At 36.0% G+C, this 22,431-nt stretch overlaps 1 protein-coding gene across 1 annotated transcript in view; it reads right to left on the reverse strand.

Moving 5' to 3' along the window:
- The window catches only part of lrfn1 (leucine rich repeat and fibronectin type III domain containing 1), a 59,469-nt gene that overhangs the window by 8,229 nt on the left and 28,809 nt on the right, over positions 1 to 22,431 (reverse strand). The window contains exons 2-3 of the mRNA XM_016292772.1: positions 3,099 to 3,758; positions 1,229 to 1,719 (exon numbers count right to left, since the gene is read on the reverse strand). Of these exons, the coding sequence (XP_016148258.1) occupies positions 1,229 to 1,719; positions 3,099 to 3,758 (1,151 nt within the window). The remainder of the gene's footprint in view (positions 1 to 1,228; positions 1,720 to 3,098; positions 3,759 to 22,431) is intronic.

The following is a 22,431-nucleotide window of genomic DNA, read 5'->3' on the forward strand; positions in this document are numbered from 1 at the left end:
TCTGTCTGTCTGTCTGTCTATCTCTGTCTGTCTGTCTGTCTATCTCTGTCTGTCTGTCTGTCTATCTCTGTCTGTCTGTCTGTCTATCTCTGTCTGTCTGTCTGTCTATCTCTGTCTGTCTGTCTGTCTATCTCTGTCTGTCTGTCTGTCTATCTCTGTCTGTCTGTCTGTCTATCTCTGTCTGTCTGTCTGTCTATCTCTGTCTGTCTGTCTGTCTATCTCTGTCTGTCTGTCTGTCTATCTCTGTCTGTCTGTCTGTCTATCTCTGTCTGTCTGTCTGTCTATCTCTGTCTGTCTGTCTGTCTATCTCTGTCTGTCTGTCTGTCTATCTCTGTCTGTCTGTCTGTCTATCTCTGTCTGTCTGTCTGTCTATCTCTGTCTGTCTGTCTGTCTATCTCTGTCTGTCTGTCTGTCTATCTCTGTCTGTCTGTCTGTCTATCTCTGTCTGTCTGTCTGTCTATCTCTGTCTGTCTGTCTGTCTATCTCTGTCTGTCTGTCTGTCTATCTCTGTCTGTCTGTCTGTCTATCTCTGTCTGTCTGTCTGTCTATCTCTGTCTGTCTGTCTGTCTATCTCTGTCTGTCTGTCTGTCTATCTCTGTCTGTCTGTCTGTCTATCTCTGTCTGTCTGTCTGTCTATCTCTGTCTGTCTGTCTGTCTATCTCTGTCTGTCTGTCTGTCTATCTCTGTCTGTCTGTCTGTCTATCTCTGTCTGTCTGTCTGTCTATCTATCTATCTATCTATTTACTTCGTCTGACCTTTAATCCTGACGTTTCTTTCTTTCTCTGCTCGGTCTTTGTTGTTATCAATAATTCAGCTGATCTTTAAACAACCTGTTATTATGTGAATTTGCTCCAGTTTTAGTGTGTATGTCACCTTTCAGTCTACTGAAGAGCTTTGTGGCTGATTCAATTCTATTCCATCTGTGAACAATATGTTTTAACTTAAAATTAAAAAACAGAAAAAAATTGCATTATAATTATGTAATTATAAAATAAAAATGTTAATAAATTATGTACTGTAAATAATTAAATAATATATAGTATTTTTTTTAGAATAAAGGAGATAAATATAAAATATTCAAATAATAATAATACAGGAGATAGATTAGACAGCGTCTGGAGTGAGCCGAGGTTAAGTGCTTCCATTAAAGACACAACAGGGGACCTGAGAAGCTGTCCATTTCATTAGTCACGTCTGTCTTAATGTCTCATAAAAGAAGAGTTCTTACCTGTACACCAGGGTGTCGTCGAGGGTGCTGTTGTACTGGATCTGGTACATTCTGATTCCGGGAATGTGGCGTTCTGATGGCCAGTGGATGACGGCCGAGTTTGCGGTCAGGTTTTCCACCAGCACCCTTTTGTTCTGCGGTTTGGTGTCGTTGCTGCCGGATTTGGTGGAGGTGGTGATGTCGGAGAGTCCCGGGTCAGCCTCCCTCATGTGACCCGAGTTGTTGACGAAGAGCGGCAGCGGGATCATGTTGACCTCCACGGCTGCGGTGGCGATGCCGGCAGCGTTGGAGGCCACGCAGTTGAAGGCGCCGCTGTCCTTCAGCGTGGTGATCAGGATGTCCAGCGTGCCGTTGTTGTACAGGATCGTGCGCGAGTTATTGTGCACCAGTTTGCCGTCGGGAAAGCGCCAGTGAATGGTAGGATCGGGGTCGCCCATCGCCTTACACTTGAGAGTCACGCCCTGACCCTCCATCACGTAGGATTTGGTGACCTGTGTGAAGAAGTTAAAAACTTGTTAAAAAAATGTTAATAAATATTCTTATTTAAAAAAAACAAACATTTACATGGTCAAATGTTCAATGGAAATAACAATTAAATTTCTAAATACAAATAAAATACAAATAATATAAAACAAAACAAAACAAAATATTACAAAACAAAATAAAATAAAATACCTGCATGAAGTGTGATGTTAAAAACAATATGCTTTTAACACATAGTGTTATATGTTATATGCATATTACAAAATCCAAGGGAGATGATGCACCTGAAGGTTAATGGTGCTTTAATGTGACAAAGTAATATTTAGAAATGTTCAGAAATTATATTTTATGAATAATACTTATTAATTAATAATTTAAGTATACAAAGAAACAAACAAACAAAAAAAAAACTGTGCACTACTGTTCAAAAGTCTGGGGTCAGAAAGATTTTCATTTTTTTAAATGATACATATTTGTGAGCTATATAATTTCACGATTCTAAAATATAACATGATATATATTCTAAAAATCTTTAAAAAATCATAATACATTTTTTATGATCAAATAATTGGAGACCTTTCTTCACATTTCTATCAAGAATACAAAATTATAATGTATTTAATTTCAGATTGTTCTCTGTCAGTCTATCTTTCTAGCTATAATTATTATTTTTCTATAATTTGCTTTTGAAAGAAATCTCTTCTGCTCACCAATATGATCAAATAATTGGAGACCTTTCTTCACATTTCTATCAAGAATACAAAATTATAATGTATTTAATTTCAGATTGTTCTCTGTCAGTCTATCTTTCTAGCTATAATTATTTTTTTTCTATAATTTGCTTTTGAAAGAAATCTCTTCTGCTCACCAAGGCTGCATTTATTTAATCAAAAATACAGTAAAATTTACAAATATTATTACATTACTTATTATTTAACATTATTACTATATCTTATTTTCTATCCAAGATTAATTTTGTTGATTAAAATAAAACTACATACATTAAAAGAAAATCATTACTTGAAATAGAATAAACGCTAACTGAAATAAAATAAAATAAAAAAACTTAAATGTAAAGTTTAAAATGAAAAATACAAAATTAAACTAATTCAAATTACTAAAAAAAATAATAGTATTTCAGTTTTGATACTAAATTTATGTAAAAAAATTATATAAATACAGTATATTTACTTTTAATATACTCACATAATCTTGCTCAAGAAACATTTCTGATTATTCTCTCTCTCACTTTTAATTAAATGTTTTGATTTGTATTATTTTTAATTGTAATTTTAATTAAAAAAAAATATATATAACTTTGATCGTTTATATTTTTATGGAAACTTGGAATTTTTAGGGATTTTTTCACGCAGTCGTGTTTGCTGACCTGGTGTTTGGTGATGAGCGGCGGCTCGCAGATGAATTCCTCCTCTTGAATGGACCAGAAGTACCTGTCCATCAGGAGTTCAGGAGAAGCGCAGGTCTCCAGGTCGTCCTCCCTCGTCAGGCGCCGCAGCCAGAGCAGCTCGCAGTTACAGTGCAGCGGGTTTCCCCCGAAGCTGACTGTCAGCCGGGACGAGCCGGACGCTCTGGGCTCGGACAGCACCTGCGCCTGCTGGAACAGTGTGTCCGGCGGAAGCGTCTGCAGACGGTTGGACGTCATGTCCAGCCGCACCAGCTTGGTGAGGAGCGTGAAGGTCCCAGCGCCGATGTGGTCGATCAGATTGTGGTCCAGCGTTAAGGTGTTGATGTTGGTCATCCTGGCGATGGCTTCCCACGGTAACGTCCTCAGGTTGTTGTAGGACAAATCCAGGTCCTCGATGGTGGAGACGAACTCATCGAAGGAGGACAGTTCGATGTGGTGAACCTGATTATTGCCCAGGATCAGGTGCCTGAGGTTGATCAATCCCTGCAGCTGGTCGCTGTTGATGACCGTCAGTCGATTCCCGTCCATGTGCAGCGCTCTCAGAGACTTCAGGCCGAGGAAAGCGTGCGGCGCGATCTGGCTGATGGTGTTACGGGAGACCGATTCTGAGCCGAAGTAACGCTGCGGAAAATTAGACGCTTGTAGGAGCGACTTAATTGTCCTATATATTGTGGCAATAAAGCGGTTTGATCTGCATGGGTCAGGTGTGGATACGCTTTGATGGCTGACGCTCGCGCTCTTTCATCACCATTTAGCCATATTGATTTCTGCGCTCAGAGATTCAGCTCTCAATTAAAAGGGTGGAGAATAAAAAAACATAACATGCTTCCACCAAATCATCTGCCACGTCAGGTGTCTGTCTCTCTGTAATCTCTCCATCTCTGCAGTGTTCTTTCTTATTTCTGTCTCGCGTGTTTTATTCATCTGCTGTCCTTCGCTCTGTAACTCATATATATATATATATATATATATATCTCTTACAAAATTAATCACCAAATCAGTGTTTTTTTTGTATTTTCTGTTTTCATATTAATTTAAATATTTCAGTTATGTTGTTGTGTTTTGTCAGTTTTATTAATTGTCTATGTCTGTATAGTTTTAAAAAAAGTTTTATTTTTTGTTATTTTAGTACATTTAATTGAACTAAATGAAAATGAAAGAAAATGTTGAAAAGAAAGAAATGGCAACTACCTGAAATAAAATAATTTTATAAATTTTTGCCATTTTGCATTTATTTAGTTTTAGTTAACTATAATAAACCTGTGCCAATTATGTTCCTTTTAAAAAATAGTTAATAGAATGCATTTTTAAAAAATAAAATGAAAACCAATTCTGTGTTGTCAGTTTTGATTTACTACAAAATAAGAGACTGATAGTTTCTACTAGGAATTTTGCTGCTCAGCAGCAACAAATTACATTTCTAAATTTGTTGGCAAGTATAGAAATGTCACTATGAAAGTTCATTATTGAATATCTTCAGATGTTTTGACCTGCAGAACCCCTGACAACATCTGACCTTCAGTATAACATCCCTCACAAAACTCCAGCAACCGCAAAAATTAAACCATGAAAATGATTTCTGAACTCATATTGATCTGTCGACGTGCCCAATTGACCCAGTAGAAAAAATAAGCTTCGCTCTATTCAACTCACAAAGTCATAATTTCCAGCATTCTGCTTGGAAAAGTGCAAAACGCTGTTTGACTTACAACTCCAGTACAGAAACCTGTACGCCTGATACCCATAATGCACCATGAGAAACACATGGTTAATAATTAATATCACTTTTAAGACTTAAGCAAACAAAATGCATCAGTGAGTCAAAGAAATTAGTACTTTTATTCGTCAAGGATGCATTCAATTGCTCAAAAGTGACAGTAAAGACATTTATAATGTTACAAAAGATTTCTATTTCAAATAAATGCTGTTCTTTTGAGCTTTCTGTTCATCAGAGAATCCTGAAAAATAAAATGTATCACGGTTTCAGCAAAAATATTGGGCAGCACTATTGTTTTCAACATTGATAATAATCAGAAATGTTTCTCGAGCAGCAGATCAGCATATTATACTGATTTCTGAAGATCATGTGACACTGAAGACTGGAGGAATGATGCTGAAAATACAGCTTTGCATCACAGAAATAAATTACATTTTAATGTATATTAAAATAAAAAACTATTATTTTAAACTGTAAGAATATTTGACAATTTCTACTGTTTTTACTGTATTTTCGACCATTAAGTAATCATTAAAAATCATGTCAACTCAACTTTTGAACTGTAGTGTATACAATTTTTTTATTTTATTTTTAAACTACTTCTAACACTATTTTAGTTTTCAATTTATATGGCTATGTAAGAAAAAGCAAAAAAAGTTTACCAACATAGAATATGCATATGCATATTTTAAAGTAAAAATATCCCCTATAATCTCTTGATTAATATAAATTCATGCAGTAAAACTGCATGCATAATAATTACATAAAAGCCTGAGAAAATCCTGTTTAAAACAGAGTGTCACATCACATGTCAGCAACCCAATTTCTAATTCATCCCCTGCATATGTTTGGCTAATGAGCACGTTCTTTTGGCCAAATTAGCAAATGGAATTGTAAAAGCTAATGTGTGTGTAACGGCGGTACCAATACATGTGCTAACGTTTCTGCAGTGCTTGTAAATGCAGTCGTTGATCGATAAGTGCAACGCCATATGGGTCCGAGTCCAATAACGGCCCGATGCGCCAGCGACTGAGGAATAATTGTGTGTGTATTCAAGTACTAACTGGGACACTAGTGGCTTTTCTCAGTGGAGATTGTGCGGTCTCTGCCTCGGAGGATTCGCTCGATTGATCTGCCGTATTTCCGGTAACAGAGGAAAAAAATCAGCCTGGAGAACTTTGTTTCCAAGGCAACTCTGCGCAAGAATGTAGGTCTTTGAATTGCATTAAGCTGCAGGAGAAATCCAGGTCTAGATGGAGATAGGAGAGGTATTGAATATTTACGAGTGCTTTAACCAGGCTTTTAAGGAGCGTGAAGAGCGGGCGAACACACGCGACGTCGTACGCTGATCCCACAGCCATTTGTCTTGTGTAAAACATCAGCCATTAACTTCAAAGTGCAGCGGTGAGATTCTGTGCATCGCATTATTACGAGTCCGAGCCGCTTCTGTTCATGCACACAACTTCACATCGCCTCCATCCTCGTTGTGAACAGTTAGTGGATTTCCTTTGCTTTGGATGAGATATTTTCATATCCCTATCATGTTTCTTAACCCACCGTTTTTTTTGAAGTGGAACAGTTTATTGAAACTTTAAACAAAATGTATGTGTTTTTGTTGAGTATCGAATTTTGATCCATCAGGCTTTTATGGCTTATATAGTCTGATATAGTGAGAATATCTGTAAAAACTGTTTAATTTTATTCAGAGACTCAAACTGAATGGAATATGCAATTTTGGTGCAGATGTTGATTTATACTTATTTACATTTATTCATTTATCCAAAGCAACTTGATATTTCTATGAACAAAAAGTATGAAATTTTGATTGTTGTAATGCAAATCCATGAGATCCTTTTAACAGTATAGCAGATACTCACATAAAATAAATATTAGTCGTTAGGTTAGAAATACGAAGATGACTTAACGATCTCAGAGAAGTGGGGGAAAAAAAAGAATAATTTCACTTGTTCTTTAGAGGAAAAATGTGAAAAATCTGGGATATAGGTGTGAAGCACTTGCATTGAAAGTGAATATTGAAACGCATTTAGAATAGACACAAAACATCAATCATTTACCTACTAATCATTTCTGTTTAAAGCTACATCCAATTTTACAACATATTCACTATTACAACACAACGTCATAAACTCTAAAACCCTAAAACTATATAAAAAAATATTATTTAAACATCTTTACAGCCCAAATAACCCACAAGTCCTAACAGAACCATTAACATTCACATTTGCATTTTTTTATATTTTATATAAAAAGGAGAGACATTTAAAAAAAAACTGTAGTAATCAACATTATGGCACAAATGCTGTCAGCTGAGTTTAAGAGCATTAAGTTCCCTTTCTAATAAGCTAAACATTTATTCTTTAAAACATCTGGAATACAATGGGGCTTTTTTTAACGGACGTGAGCTTTGAAATATTCAAATATTCATTGTTTTATTAGTATAGCCACAAGACAAAAACGTGTGATATTAGAGTGGTAAAACCACTTACTAACTATGAACTATGTAAAGTAACATTCAATTTTACAACTTTGTCACCATGACAAAAGTTAAACCCTAAAATGACTGTAAAAATAATCTTTTGAAAAGCTTAACAGCTCAAATAACACACAAGAACAATTAATATATCAATAATAAGCTTCACTTTTTTTACTTCTAAATCCTCTAAAAAATGCCCCCATTCACTTCCACTGCAAGCGTCTCACTGTATCCTCCATTTGTGATGTTGCTTTTCAAAAACCTATTTTGTGAGCTTGCATTTTCATTCAGAGTTGCTTTAGCTCTTTCTTGTCTTACAACACAATTACAACACAAACTCATGCATTTTTAAAAGTTACAGAGTTCAAAAGGTTGTGCTGAACAGGAACGACTCACTTCATGAAACTTTCATCAAATCTGCTCTTGTAGAACCTAACGGGGGGTTAGTCGTCACATGCATGGTTTAAGAGTTTCCACATATTCTAGCATGACCAAACTTAGGTATGGGGTAAATAACGAAAAAGTATATACTGTGTTAATAAAACATACTGAAGCCCATTTCTCACAGTTGCAAGTTCAAGTCAGAATTGTGAGATATTAAGAAAATATTCAGTCTTTTTTCTTTAGAATGAAACTTTATTACTCGCAATTGTACATTTAAATCTCACCATTCTGACTTTTTTCTTGCAATTGCAAGTTTATATGTTGTGACTTTATCTCTCAGAATTGCATATACAAACATATGGAAGCCTGTTTCCACCACTGAATAAAAAATGGAAAAAGTGAATTGCAAGTTTTTATCTCACAACTGCGAGTTATAAAGTCAGAATTGTGAGTTTATAGAGATGGGTTTATATTGATTTATATCTCAATTCTGACTTTCTAACTCACAATTGTGAGTTTATAACATGTAATTCTGAGAAAAAAGTCAGAATTGCAACATTTGCAAGAAACAATTCAGAATTGTGAGATAAAAAGTTGCAAGTACTTAAAAAAAAAAAAAAAGTATTCAGTGGCACAAACGGCATCCATACACAAGACCAATTAATGTGTAAAAAGAAAAATACTCTGAAGCCCAAGTGAATTTACACAAACTGAGAAAGTCAGAAAGTGCTCTCTCCTACATTTCCTTTATCTCACCTTGAGGCAAGTGTAATTTCCAGAAGCGTGATAAATGCTAAACGTGTGATGGTCTGTTCTGTACACACCTAAAGCTCATCAGCCTCCTCAGAGACAGCCAAACGCCAATTAACTTTTCCTGCCCACTTTTGCGCAATTATTGACGACTCCGGCTCGGTGCTTTGAAAGTATGTAGTCGGATTACTTAAAGCTCAAAGGCCTTCGGGAGATCTGATTTTCCCAAAAAACAATGATTCTTCTGCATATTTATTCATGGGAAATGTTGTCGCTGAATTCTAACTCATAAACAGAGCCGGTTTCTCTGGAGAACGAGCGTGTTTGTGTCCGAGTGCGGTCTAATAAGTCATCAGTCACGGAATATTATGAAGGGAAATTTAACGAGATGAATCACTCTCCAAACTGTAACGAGCATTTTAATAAGCTGCACTTCTCATCCAGACAACACTGCTGTGAAATTTAGCACAAAGATGCTTTGGCAAATCAAAACGTCACAGATGACCTAACGGAGAACTTTGGATGTTTCTTTCTTGGGCGAGACGTGATTATTCACGAGCCCCCCGCAGACGAGACGAGGAGAGAACAAACTCTTGCCTCCTTCACAGCTCCGTTAATGAGCAGAACAATCGTTTCTCCACGCTGTTTTCTTCCTCGCACTCGGTTTAACCGCACTGAGGAGAAGCGCCTTTATACTGCATTTGATTTGACTTTAAAAGTGCATTTCACACTGCATTATGGGTATGAAAACATGGCTGGCCTGTTACGTGTTTTTAAACCCTCGCTCTTGTGAACGGCAGAACTGCTTTACTTCATCCAAAAAAATGCCATTTTACTATGTTTTTAGGAATATAATGTTGTATATAATCAGGTGAATGATATTTGAACAAACCGTTCTATAAAAACCTTCAGAATATGGCTTAGTCATATTTTCCAGAAAACAAAAATGTGTATTTTCATAGAATGATACTCAAAGTGGTCCAACATTGTTTGGACCCTGTGTTTTTCTAAATCTTCTTCTTTTGTGTTTTGCAGAAGAAAGTAAGTCACACAGATTCGGAATGATACGAGGGTGAAGAAATGATGACAATGAGCATTTTTGGGTGAACTATCACTTTAAAGTTACCATATTTAGTGTTGTTTGCCAAGTCAAGTATCACTATCACTACTTAAAATATTAAATATCAATGCAAAAGGCATTGCTTATGCTAGACTCATTCACTTGAGTGTGAAACTCCACAGACAAAACCTCACACCACTCTAAAAGTGTTCATATTTCACACTCTCCACTGCAATGTGCTGCAAAACAACAAGCATCAGTTCAGAGAGAATAACAGCTGAATCAGCAAAAAACACCAGTGAAGAAATAGCCAGCGTAGAAGTAGTAGCTGAAATTTGCATTTAAACTCTACCCAGGTCAGTATCGATGACTGTATACTCGTGGTGGATAAAACAACACTGCAACCAACTAAAAAACACAATCTAACCTGCAGTTAAAGTCTCCGTATGTCACATAATGCTCCGTCAGGAGTGTATTCAACTGTTAACATGATGAAGTGATAGCAATTATATAGAAATCATTAGAATTTCAGCTGCAGTGCTTGAAGATTCAACCATAAATATTTATTCTAAAACGGTGTCCTCGGTGTTTTACAGCTAACCTTTGGGATTACATATCTAGTATGACCTTTACAGATCTTCTGTTATTTTCCATGAAGATTTATGGAATTTTCATAAATCCACAGAGATGTTTAGAGCTGTATCTGAGAAGAGCCAAAAAAAAAAACCTTGCTCACAGACTTAAAAAATACATTGGCATAAATGGACCAGCATGTACATATAAAATATATTTTATTTAAATATAATATTTTACTTTAAAATGTTGAACTTTTAAATAAAGCAAATCAATAATAATAAATATCTAAACGTATAATATTTAAATGTTTATTTAACACATATTTAGACAACAACAACAATGATAATAGTATCTGAATATTATTTATAATCTTTAAGTGTACATATAACTTTTTGAAAAAACGAATAAATAAATACTATACAAAAATGATGTAACTCTGATCTAAATATTACACACTTAATCTAACTTATCTAAATGTTACACACACTGATAATAATTAATAGATAGATAGACAGACAGACAGATAGACAGATTGATAGATAGATAGAAGATAGATGATAGACAGATAGATAGAAGATATATGATAGATAGACAGATAGATAGATAGATAGATAGATAGATAGATAGACAGATAGACAGAAGATAGATGATAGACAGATAGATAGATATATATAATAATGTAGATGATAGATAGATAGACAGATAGATAGATAGAATATAGATGACAGACAGACAGACAGACAGACAGACAGACAGACAGATAGATAGATAGATAGATAGAAAATAGATGAAATAGATAGATAGATAGATAGATAGATAGGGAACTGATGTTATTTCACAGGTATCGTTTAATGAAATCTTGATCATGAGAATCCCATAACGTTTCATGTTGATTTGTAGATGCAGATATGCAGGTATAAAGTGTTATGTGTCAGAAGTTCCTGCCGTACTCAAGAGCTCTTTAACAGACATTAGAGCCGCGCGTCTGACCCAGAGCACTTCAGATCCGTCTGTCTACTGATGACGCGTCTAATGTTTGTTTGCTTGAGCTGCACTGAGCCGCATTACAAAGGTTAAAACTCCTGTTCTGTGACTTCTGTCTTTTGCCTAAAGCAAGAGTTCACAAGCGCACATGATGTAAACAAACATGAAGGAGGCCTGCCGTCCCCAGGCGCTTCCTGGAAGCTCTCGCTCGGTTCAGAACTGCTTTTTAGGATCTTTCTGCACTAGTTTGTCCTGTCGCTGTTGATTAGAGATCAGAGAGATGTTTCTGTTGACGTGTATTGACTTTGCCGGTGCAGGCTGTTTGCGAGTATACAGATCGAAATAATGTAATACTACTGACTGAACGAACCTGATTGAATTTGCTTTGTGTTTAGGTGAAAGTTCAGTTGATTCAAAGTCACATTAATATGTCAAACTACAACACATGCACCAACAGTGACTGCAAAACCGAATGAAAGACTACTACAGACTTCAGAAACAGTAGAGAGACTTGATATGTGACTATTTTAAAGACACTTCACTTTAAAGCAAGACACCACAGGTGAATAGATATCAACATATTTTCAACGTTAATTACAGTACATTAAGAAATGCAAACATAACATTTCCGGAAACTTGTACCACACAAAAGAAAAGTTCCAATGTGAAAATGTAGGCATTATCTTATGAAATATGCACAAATTTGCAAACACTTCCAGAAAATAAATATGAATATTGGATAAAGCCAGATTCAAAAATCTTGTTTAATTTTGTTGACATTCAGTCTGAGGTTTTTTGAGTTCTTGTTTTATCAAAGAGAAAAAATGCATTTGCATTACATGATACCAGGTGAATGATTTATCAAAAAATATCTCAGTAAAAACCTTCAGAATATAGATAGGAATAAAACTCCAAGTTTTGGTGTATGTAAGTGCTGCTGCAGTGGAGAAAAAAATTCTGTTTGAGATAATGGCCTTTAAAAATATTGGTCACACTTTATTTTAAGGTCCAATTCTCGCTATTAACAAACCATTAACTACGACTTTTCCTAAGTTAAAGTCGTAGAAATCCTAATTTGCTGCTTATTAATAGTTAGTAAGGTAGGTGTTAAGTTTAGGTATCGGATAGCATTAGGGATGTAGAATATGGTCATGCAGAATATGTGCTTTATCAGTACTAATAAACAGCCAATATGTTAATAATAGGCATGCTAATAAGCAACTAGTTAATAGTGAGAATTGGTCCCTATACTAAAGCGTTACCAAAATATTTATTGTAATTGAAATCTACAGGTGCAAATACATAACGTGCAAATAAAATAAACACTTCATTTAAGTGTATTTTTTCCACCAGTCTGAAAGAACATATTTTAACAGCTAAATTGCCCAAAATCTCAAAATTAACCAGTGCATGAAAAAACTATGTTTTTGCCTGTAGTGTTTTGCCTTAAGTCATATATTTCACATTCTAGAAGACACAAAATGCTGTGCTGAATGTCTCTCATCTCTCGTGGCTAGTGCTGATGATGTCCCATCAATCATCCAATCAATCGCTCAAACTAACCTTTGACAGCTTATTCATTGTTTTCACCTTAGCCGTCGTCCCGAAGAGATTTACTGAGGAAACACTGCTGATTTCTGTCAGTAAGACCAAAGCCAACATCCAATCACAGGCCAGAGATAACGTGCGTGCATCACTATAAAGGTTCACAGAACATAAAACAACCTTAATAATTTACTCACTCTTAAAAATCTGACCTGAAAACTTAGCACGACACTTTTTTCCAAATAATAACGCCAATTTTGAGCTCCAAAAAGCACCATAAGTGAGTTTTGTGTGAGGAACCGACTCTACTATTCGCTGATAATCGTCTCCTGCGGCGCGGCTCATTTCTGTAACTGCTGTAAGCGATGTGTTTATTGTTCACAGATTGAAGTGTTTGTAGATCTCTCAATTACGATTACCGGTGTAACTGCACCCATGAAGAAACCCCGCTGAGCTCGCCGCTAGGATCCGTGAGCGTGTGATTATACGTGTCAAAAAGCTGTTTTTAGCACTACATGCACCACACCAGAGTCTCACGTCACGCTAAACAGCATGTTCAGTTCTAAATCTGCACTCAAATATTCCCATTCAAACAGCAAAAATGGAAAACAGCTTGTTTAGAAATAATCATGCTTGTGGTATTAAACTATTAGTCAACATTAACATCAAAGACATCATTATGAACTTAATACATTTTTTGCATCAAAAAATTCCTTTTCCATCCTCATTTTCACTCTCTGTCTCAAACAGAGTTATTAAAAAAGATACAGATTAGTTTCTAGGAATAAAGTGCACTGATGAATCATTCACAATAGATGAAGTAAATGAGCTATTAGGAAAGTAAACAGACATTTGTGTTGATCTTAAAATGTTTACAGTAATTTCTCTTCTTGCATTTACACGGCTGAATGTCAAAAGTTTGAGATTATGAGTTAATGACTCCAGTCATCAGTCTCTCTTTGTTCTAAACAGTTCAAATAGCACTAATTGCTAGTTTTAGTTAATTACGGTGTGTTGTAACGAGCCTCTAAATAAATCATTCCAGTGATGTTTGTCAAGTGTTTGCTTGGCTTGCTTTATTCCCTCTTTATTCCCTCTGTTTACTGTTTTTTAATTTATTTTGTAAAGCAGATATGATTTTAATTACTAGCAGATGCTGCTTGCTGGTTTCACAATCTAACCTACACTCTTAAAAATAAAGGTGCTTCAAAAGGTTCTTCAAGCGATGCCATAGAAGAACCATTTTTGGTTCCACAAAGAACCATTCAGTCAAAGGTTCTTTAAAGAACCATCTCTTTCTTACCTTTTTGTAATCTGAAGAACCTTCTTTCACCACAAAGAAGCTTTTGTGAAACAGAAAGGTTCTTCAGATGTTAAAGGTTCTTTATGGAACCATTTAAACAAAAAGGTTCTTCTATGGCATCGTGAAGCTCCTTTATTTTTAAGAGTGTATATATTGTTTTTTTTTGGCCTTATGACAGGCCTTCACGCCTAACCAAATGCAGCATGTCTAACATATTTGATTTGAGAGCAATAGTGAAGATTTTCAACCCGTTGATCACACAAAACATAAACTAAAGCTGAAATAAAATATAAATATTAACAATTTAAAAATGTATTCATGTAAAATAAGTTTAAATTGAAGTACTAAGATTACTAAAACTAAAATAAAATAAATTTGAAAAACAAAAAGCTTCTAATATTAAAGGAAAGGTTCACTGAAAAAAGAAATAAAATAAAACGTACTTTCTACAAAACAAAACTTAGCAGGTGCTTTCTTTCCAAACAATACATGGCGACTTTGAGATCTAAAAAAGACAAACAAATGAAATTAAAGCCTAAATAAAATATAAATATTAAAAATGAAAATTCGTAGTAAAATGAGTACTAAAATTACAAAAAAATTAATAAAATACAATAAAATAAAAACAAAATGCTACATAGAAATAAAAAACTAACAAATGAAAAAATCACACAGAATGATAAACTTAAACTAAAATTATTTTTAGTTTTCATTTGAGTAAAATGAATAATAAATACTATAACTTATGCTTACAAATGATACTAAAATAACACTGAATAACATGAAGCAGAGTAATTAATGAAAGAATGTTCATTTTTAGACAATGCAATAGACAGAGGTCACTGATTTTTATAATATATGAAGTAAGTCCAGATGTTCATTCTGTGCCTGTGTTAATTAGTTCAGTGTTCAGTCATTGTGAGGGATGTGCTCTGGGATTTGATCCAGCTGAATCTGATCATCTGATCATCAGAAGCACACTGTAAATATTACAGGCTGTTATTGACGTTTCTGAGAGAGCTTGGATCAATACAGTTTACACCAGTGTAAAATACCTCATTTCTACAGCACCGAGTGTGAATATACTGTACTTACACATCATGAGAATTCTGTGCAAGTGACAATTGACTTCTAAAGCTTTCTAATAGTGTGTTTAACAATGTGTGTGACGCAAAACACATTTCTACCTGATTAATCCTACAGATGCTGTCCTATGTGTGATTTTACTGATAATTGATTTATTTTCTTGGCTTTGACTGGCAAGAAATGTGTGTAGTTTGTGAGGCGGCAGAGCAAAAATAAGACGACAAAAGAGAACTCTAGCTGCTGTGTGAATGTGAGGGGAAACAGCAGTGTGACAATGCCCGCCTCTCACGCTCTCTTCCTCATTGTGATTGGCTAATAGCCCAGTCAGTGTGATAATGCCCGCCTCTCACGCTCTCTTCCTCATTGTGATTGGCTAATAGCCCAGTCAGTGTGATAATGCCCGCCTCTCACGCTCTCTTCCTCATTGTGATTGGCTAATAGCCCAGTCAGTGTGATAATGCCCGCCTCTCACGCTCTCTTCCTCATTGTGATTGGCTAATAGCCCAGTCAGTGTGATAATGCCCGCCTCTCACGCTCTCTTCCTCATTGTGATTGGCTAATAGCCCAGTCAGTGTGATAATGCCCGCCTCTCACGCTCTCTTCCTCATTGTGATTGGCTAATTCATCTCACACAAGCAGAAAGGAGGCGCACCGTCTGTTGTGATCTGTCTTTAGCTGGCATCCCGTAGTGTTTTGATGAGGAATCTGACTGGCTCTGGGCCCCGAACAGCAGATTGAACTGACTCAGGACGCCCGCAGCGTTAGCCCAATGCTAATGATAGCAACAGCAGAGTTAGCCGAACGTCAGAGCGACGGAACGGAGGCTTCTGGAAACCAAATAAAAATAACAACACATCCGTTTAAAAGTGCCTGCAGTGTAGAGGGGAAAAAAAGACAGCATCCTGCAGTGATAACTGGTGCTTCAGACGCGCTCTGGAAAATACTGCACTTAAAATCTCAACAACAGGCCAAAATAGCACGAAAAATAAAACACATAAACCCTGTGTGACCTCAACATAATGCTGGAAATACACAATAAAATATTTCAGCATTCATATCCTCTGGCACAGGCGGTTTCATAAAGGTTTCGTGGCTCTTCATCAAAAACTGATGACATACAACATGATAAAAACCTGAATTGAACATCTGCTTCATCTGTAAAGTACAATGAGTACAATAAGGCTGTAATAATAGTTAAAAGTAAAACCATTAAAAAAATTACTTTAAATAAAATGATCTTTAACGGAAGGAAATCTATGTTATAATATACATTATAAAATAGATCATAACAATCTGAAACATTTTATTTTGGTTAATTCAACTTGATGCACTAAATTAAAATGTACTGAAATAAAAATAAATAAAAAAGTACTGAAATAAAAATGTATATAAACTATATAGACAAAATATAATAATAATAAACTGACAAAAAACACAACAAAATGAATGAAAACATAAAAAAAATGATAACATGACAAAAACAACAAAATTACTAAAACTTTAAAATGGAAATGGAAAATAAAAACTAAAAAATAATTCAAAATATTAATAAATAATATAATAGTTTCTAATATATGTAATAGTTTCCTAATAACACATAGTGGTCATCTAACTTGATGTAGATTAAAAATAAAATAAAATGGCTAATTATGACAAAACTACAACAAAATAATAATAATAATAAAAAACACTAAAAACTATTCAAAATATGAATACAAACTATAATAGTATCTCAATGTCTTTTTTGTAAGACCTTCCCTTCTAACATAAGCTAGTCATCCACTTTAACTTAGCATCTAGAAACTAGACCACATAAGCTTATCAACCCCCTAAACTAGTTCTGACCAGCTAATGACCAGTTAGAAACCATGCAAGTCCCTGTTTGCACATGATATTAACATCTCAGGTGATCTAATATGAGTTACATCAACAGCTGGTTTAGGCTGGGTTGTTCAGTGTGGTTGAGATGAATCTACAGCAGTTTGGTTGGCAGCTCCTTACCTCACCTACTAGCAGACTAGCTCAGCCTGTTCATACGCGCTGCTGATTTAGCACTGTACAGAACGACTGCTGACTTCAGCCTGACACGCGGTGAAGCTCTGAGAGGCTGCGAGCGTCAAAGGACACACTGTTTGGGGACAAATTATCAAGGTTATTTTTACTCTTCTGAGGACATGTACACCATGGCTCTCCTTGAAGCTTTTCCATCAACGTGCTGTAAAACTAACGAGATACTCTGGAAGAAGGAGCCGTTCCATTCTGCCAGTTTCTCCATCTTATCGCAGTGAATTGAATTGGTTGAGTCTGGCGGTGACAGCGAGCCATCCCTCTGTCTCATTTATACCAGAGCTCTCTCAGCAGACGAGATGTGCTGTCCACACACACACACACACACACGCTGAGAGAATCTGCCAAACTGATAGGACTGGACTGCAGTGCGTGTGTGTGTGTGTGTGCAAATACTTGTTTGTTAGCGGTGTTTGCTATGACAAGCACAATATTTCCTGTATAATTCTGCTTCTCCGCTCTCCATCCCTCCGTTGTTGGTCTTTAACTACATGCTAAACATAACAATAGTGTTTGTGTAACGCATTTTAATGCCTTTTAAATTCACACACTGTTGGCTAAAAAAAGCTCTGTTGTGGATGTTTGACTAGATTTAACAAATGAATAAGCAGTCTCACAAAACACATTTCATAATGTGGTCAACACAACATTAGTCAGAACTGAATTAAGACGCCAGAACTACTGCATCTGAATTGAGTTTGAATTCAGAATTGCAATTTAAATTGGAATCTAAGAAGGTAGATTTAAAATGAACTGAAATTTATAGATAAAATAATGTTTAAAAATAAAAACAGTTTATTTCAAAGATCAGTTACATAAAATTAAGACAGAACAATAGAAAGAAAGAATGAAAGAACGATGGATGATGGATAAATAGAAGGAAGGATGGATAGATGGATGGATAAAAAGAACGATTGCTGATGGATAAATAGAAGGAACCATGGATGAATGGATAAAAATAATAATGGATGATGGATAAATAGAAGGAACCATGGATGGATGGATAGATAGAAAGAATGATAGATGAATGGATAATGCATGGATGGAAAAAACAACAGATGGATGGATGGATGGGTGCATAGATTAGATAGAAAGAATGATGGATGGATGGATGGATGGAAATAACAATAGATGGACGGATGGGTGGGTGGATGGATATATACAAAGAACGATGGATGAATGATGGATGAAAGAACAATAGATAGATGGATGGATAAATAGAAAGTTGGATGGATGAAAGAATAATACATAGATAGATGGATGTATAGAAAGATGGAAGATGGATGGATGGATGAAGGAATAATAGATGGATGATATATAGAAAGAAAGAAGGATGGATGGATGAAAGAACAATAGATGGATGGATGGATGGATGAATAGAATGCAAAACAGATAGATGGCGGGATGATCATAGATAGATAGATCTGTGCTATACTCTGTGTTTTCTAATTAATAAACTGTGAAACAGGAAGAGGAAGCACACAGTCGCTCCCATCCCAATTAACAGCTCCTCTCTCTCTCTCTCTCTCTCTCTCTCTCTCTCTCACAGAGCTTCAGGAAACTCTGTTCAAGTCCAAACGTTGTGTTTCATGGTTTCATTGCAGCTGCTGGACAGACTCACCGGCTCTGCTCCAAACCCTGACGAACTGCATCTGTCTGCATAGGCAGCTGCCTACTAAGAAGACTTCTCACCTCTGGGATTGCATGCAGTGCTGCTTTAGATTTTGGCATCTTAACATAATTATGCTCTGTTAACCTTTGGAAGCAGCCTTGGAGAGCATGGATGATTTCTTAAAATGCTGTCTAGGTAGAACACTCAGTAGGTTTGAACAGTACATCAACATCAGCAGCAGGAATGACTGTCCTGCACTGTGACTCATGCACGTCACTGAGAGCCTTCAGCTGTAATCGGCAGCACACAGGACTCTGCGCTGGTGTTTAGTGAGTCAGACTAAGACCCAGAGTGCCCTCGCACCAGACTGTCCCAAATAAAACCCGAGAACGCCACGACGGGCCACGAGAAGAGGAACCTGCGACCTCAGAGCAATCGGGCGACCCACAATGTTAATATCTGCAGCCGCTTCTGCAATTAAAAGAGGAAGAGCAACACTTTAAACTGATATTCTGTCAGGACCACTATCGTCAAAATGATAGATACTTAGCATACATTTTGGTTTAGTGGTATGGTTCTGTTCTGGGCAAAAACCTCCCTGCCCATCCATGCAGCCTGTCATGAATGAGCAGGGAGAGCAACAATAATAACCCCCCTAGGGTTAACAGAACAGAACAAGGCAGATATCATTAATGTACTTAATGATATTTAAGTGTAACACTTTATTCAAGATAAAGGAGTCTGATTAGCAAGGAATATCAGAAAGCCAAGTCCTGACTGTGGCGAAAGGAGGAGCTGGGGATGGAGGGGGGTAATTTGCTCCGGAGCAGGCTGAAAAGCTGCTGAATAATACTGAATAGAGCTTATATAGGAATGCCGCGATAGGTGTGGTATTCCTATAGGTAGATGTGATCAGCTGAGAATCAGCTGATGCAAGCTTGACTCACGTGACCTGCCAGAACTAACGCTAAAGCTTAATTTATGGTTAGTTTACAACATCTGTGACATTGAAAGTCATTTTGACTCATCCACAGGTTTGAAACATAAGACAAATATGTACAGTAATAAAACAATGGAAGCCTAGGAAGGTAGAAATGCACAGTTTTGAATGCATAATCATAAAGCTTGAAAAATACAAGAACTGAATGCAAACGCTTCCAGCTACAAGATTAATTTCATGTTTTGCATTTTGAAATGTGTCAGAGTGCTGCGAGTGGGTATTAACATAGACTACTGTCTTCTGCTGCCTGTTTCCAGGTCAATGACTGACATACTCAACAGCACAGACATTTCAAAGAAACTATATCAATCCTTTCATTACTGAACACTAATGCAGGACACATTTTAGAGGGTTAATTCACACAAACATTAGCATTCTGTCATCATACATGCGGCCGTTCCAAACCCGTTAGAGGTTTTTTCTTCTGTAAAACATAAAAGAATGTATTTTGAAAAAACATTTGTAAAATGACCAAAATATTTTAAATATTTAAATATAAATAATAATAAAAAATAAAAAAAATAAAAAAATAAATATATATATATTTACAATTTATTTAAAAAAAACAGTTTACAACAAAAATAATTTTATATAACAGAAATAATATTTGTTGTAAAAATAGTTTGGAAAAATTATTATTATTATTTATTGTTTTACTTTTTTTTTTTAATATTTAGATTTTTTAAAAACCTTCTTCAAAATACCTTAAAAAAAAAAGAAAAAAAGTCAGAGGTTTGGATCAGGGTGAGTAAATGATGACAGAATTGTAACTATTTAAATTAGCTCTTGCTGCAAACACAATGTTGCATGTATTGGATGGCTGTTCTTTGCAGTTTTATCTATTGTGTATATATATATATATATATATTGTAAATGCCCCTATTCAAATAAACCATAAATACATTTTTGGGTGAATGATCCTTTAAATTTGTACAGTGCGCTTAAAATGTGACTAGAATTCAAATTGGAAATAAAATTCTGGAATTTTTTTTTATTTGCTTGGTTTTCAGAAAGGCACATGGAAGAGACGTGATTAAAGTACTGTTTACAGGGCACTCACTCACTCACTCACTCACTCACTCACTCCCTCACTCCAGCCCACAGGAATTACATCAGTAACACATAAGCAGACGTTCATCCATCCAGAAAAGCAGCTCCACCTCCCGTTCTGTATTTGTGCAATTTCCTCCGCTACACTTTCTAAGATCTGCTGTCATTGATGTCAGAGCTGTAATTAGGAGGAGTCGACAGCTGGTGAAGGAGACCGTAATCATCCAGGAGTCGCTGAACATGGACTTGCTGCACATTTAACACATCTGTTTTGGGTTAGTTAGCACATGACATTTGGAAAGCGAGCCGGACCACCTCCTGAACGTACAGAGTCAGCATTAATGCCAGCATGATGAAATACCGCTGCAAGACTCAGCAATAGTGTGAAATAAAACCTGTTAAATGACACCCAGAAGTGAGACATCTCTAATGATGTTGGGTTCGGGTTTCTGGAGCTTCATCTGGACTGTGAACGCTGAGCGCAGGATTCACAAAGAAACCAAATGACCTAAATAAATCAATGCCTTCGATACGAAATGCCATTTGACTTCTGCAATCTAACGTATTTCAGAGCGAAACAGCCTATTTTGACAAGAGAAAAGTGAAGGCTGAGACTTAATTTTATCCACTGGGAACTGACAAGACAGTGAAAAGTGTCTCTGTGTTGCAGGATGTTGGAGGGGAGCAAAATAAAAGTCATTTAAAGGCAAGTCAGTTCACTCCTGATAATGCATCTTAATCAGTCTCTTCTGCTGAGCAAGGCTGCATTTATGCCATTAAAAATACAGTAAAAACTGTGAAATATTATTACAATTTAAAATAACGGTTTTCTATTGTAATATATGTTAAACTGTAATTTATTCCTGTGATGCGAAGCTGTATTTTCAGCATCATTCCTCCAGTCTTCAGTGTCACATGATCTTCAGAAATCATTCTAATATGCTGATTTGCTGCTCAAGAAACATTTCTGATTATTATCAATGTTGAAAACAGATATTTGAAAACAAATATTTCTGTGGAAACCGTGATACCGTGATTTTCAGGATTCACAGATGAATAGAAAGTTCAAAAGATCAGCATTTATTTGAAATAGAAATCTTTTGTAACATTATAAATGTCTTTACTTTCTCTTTTGATCAATTTAAAGGGTTGGTTCACCCAAAAATAAAATTTAGGCTGCGTTTTACTCACCCCCGATGCATGCTAGGTGTATATGACTTTCTTCTTTCAGACGAATCCAGTCGGAGTTATATTAAAAAATTGTCTTTGATCTTTCAAGCTCTATCATTGCACTCAGCGGGTGTTGCATTGCTTATGTCCAAAAGACGTGAAATAAAAAGCACCCTTCCACAAAAAAAAGTGTCTCACACGGCTCCGGGGGGTGAACAAAGGCCTCCTGTAGTGAATTGATGCGTTTTTGTAAGAAAAATATCCATATTCAAAACGTAATAATCACTTGAATCTAGCTTGCACTCACGGTTGTACACGGAAGCAGCTCCGGCGGATGACGTATGAGGTCAGCTTTGCACATGCACTGCTCCGAAGTGACGAACGTGGAAACGCAGCGGAGAGATCGAAACAAAACAACAGTCACTAATTAGAAGTGCAAAACGAGGATTTGTAAAGAAGAATGTCGGAGGATTTCGATATAAGCCAAGAGGAGACT

Source organism: Sinocyclocheilus grahami, unplaced genomic scaffold, assembly GCF_001515645.1.
Source record: "Sinocyclocheilus grahami isolate Dianchi unplaced genomic scaffold, SAMN03320097.WGS_v1.1 scaffold292.1, whole genome shotgun sequence".
NCBI classification, from domain to species: Eukaryota; Metazoa; Chordata; class Actinopteri; order Cypriniformes; family Cyprinidae; genus Sinocyclocheilus; species Sinocyclocheilus grahami.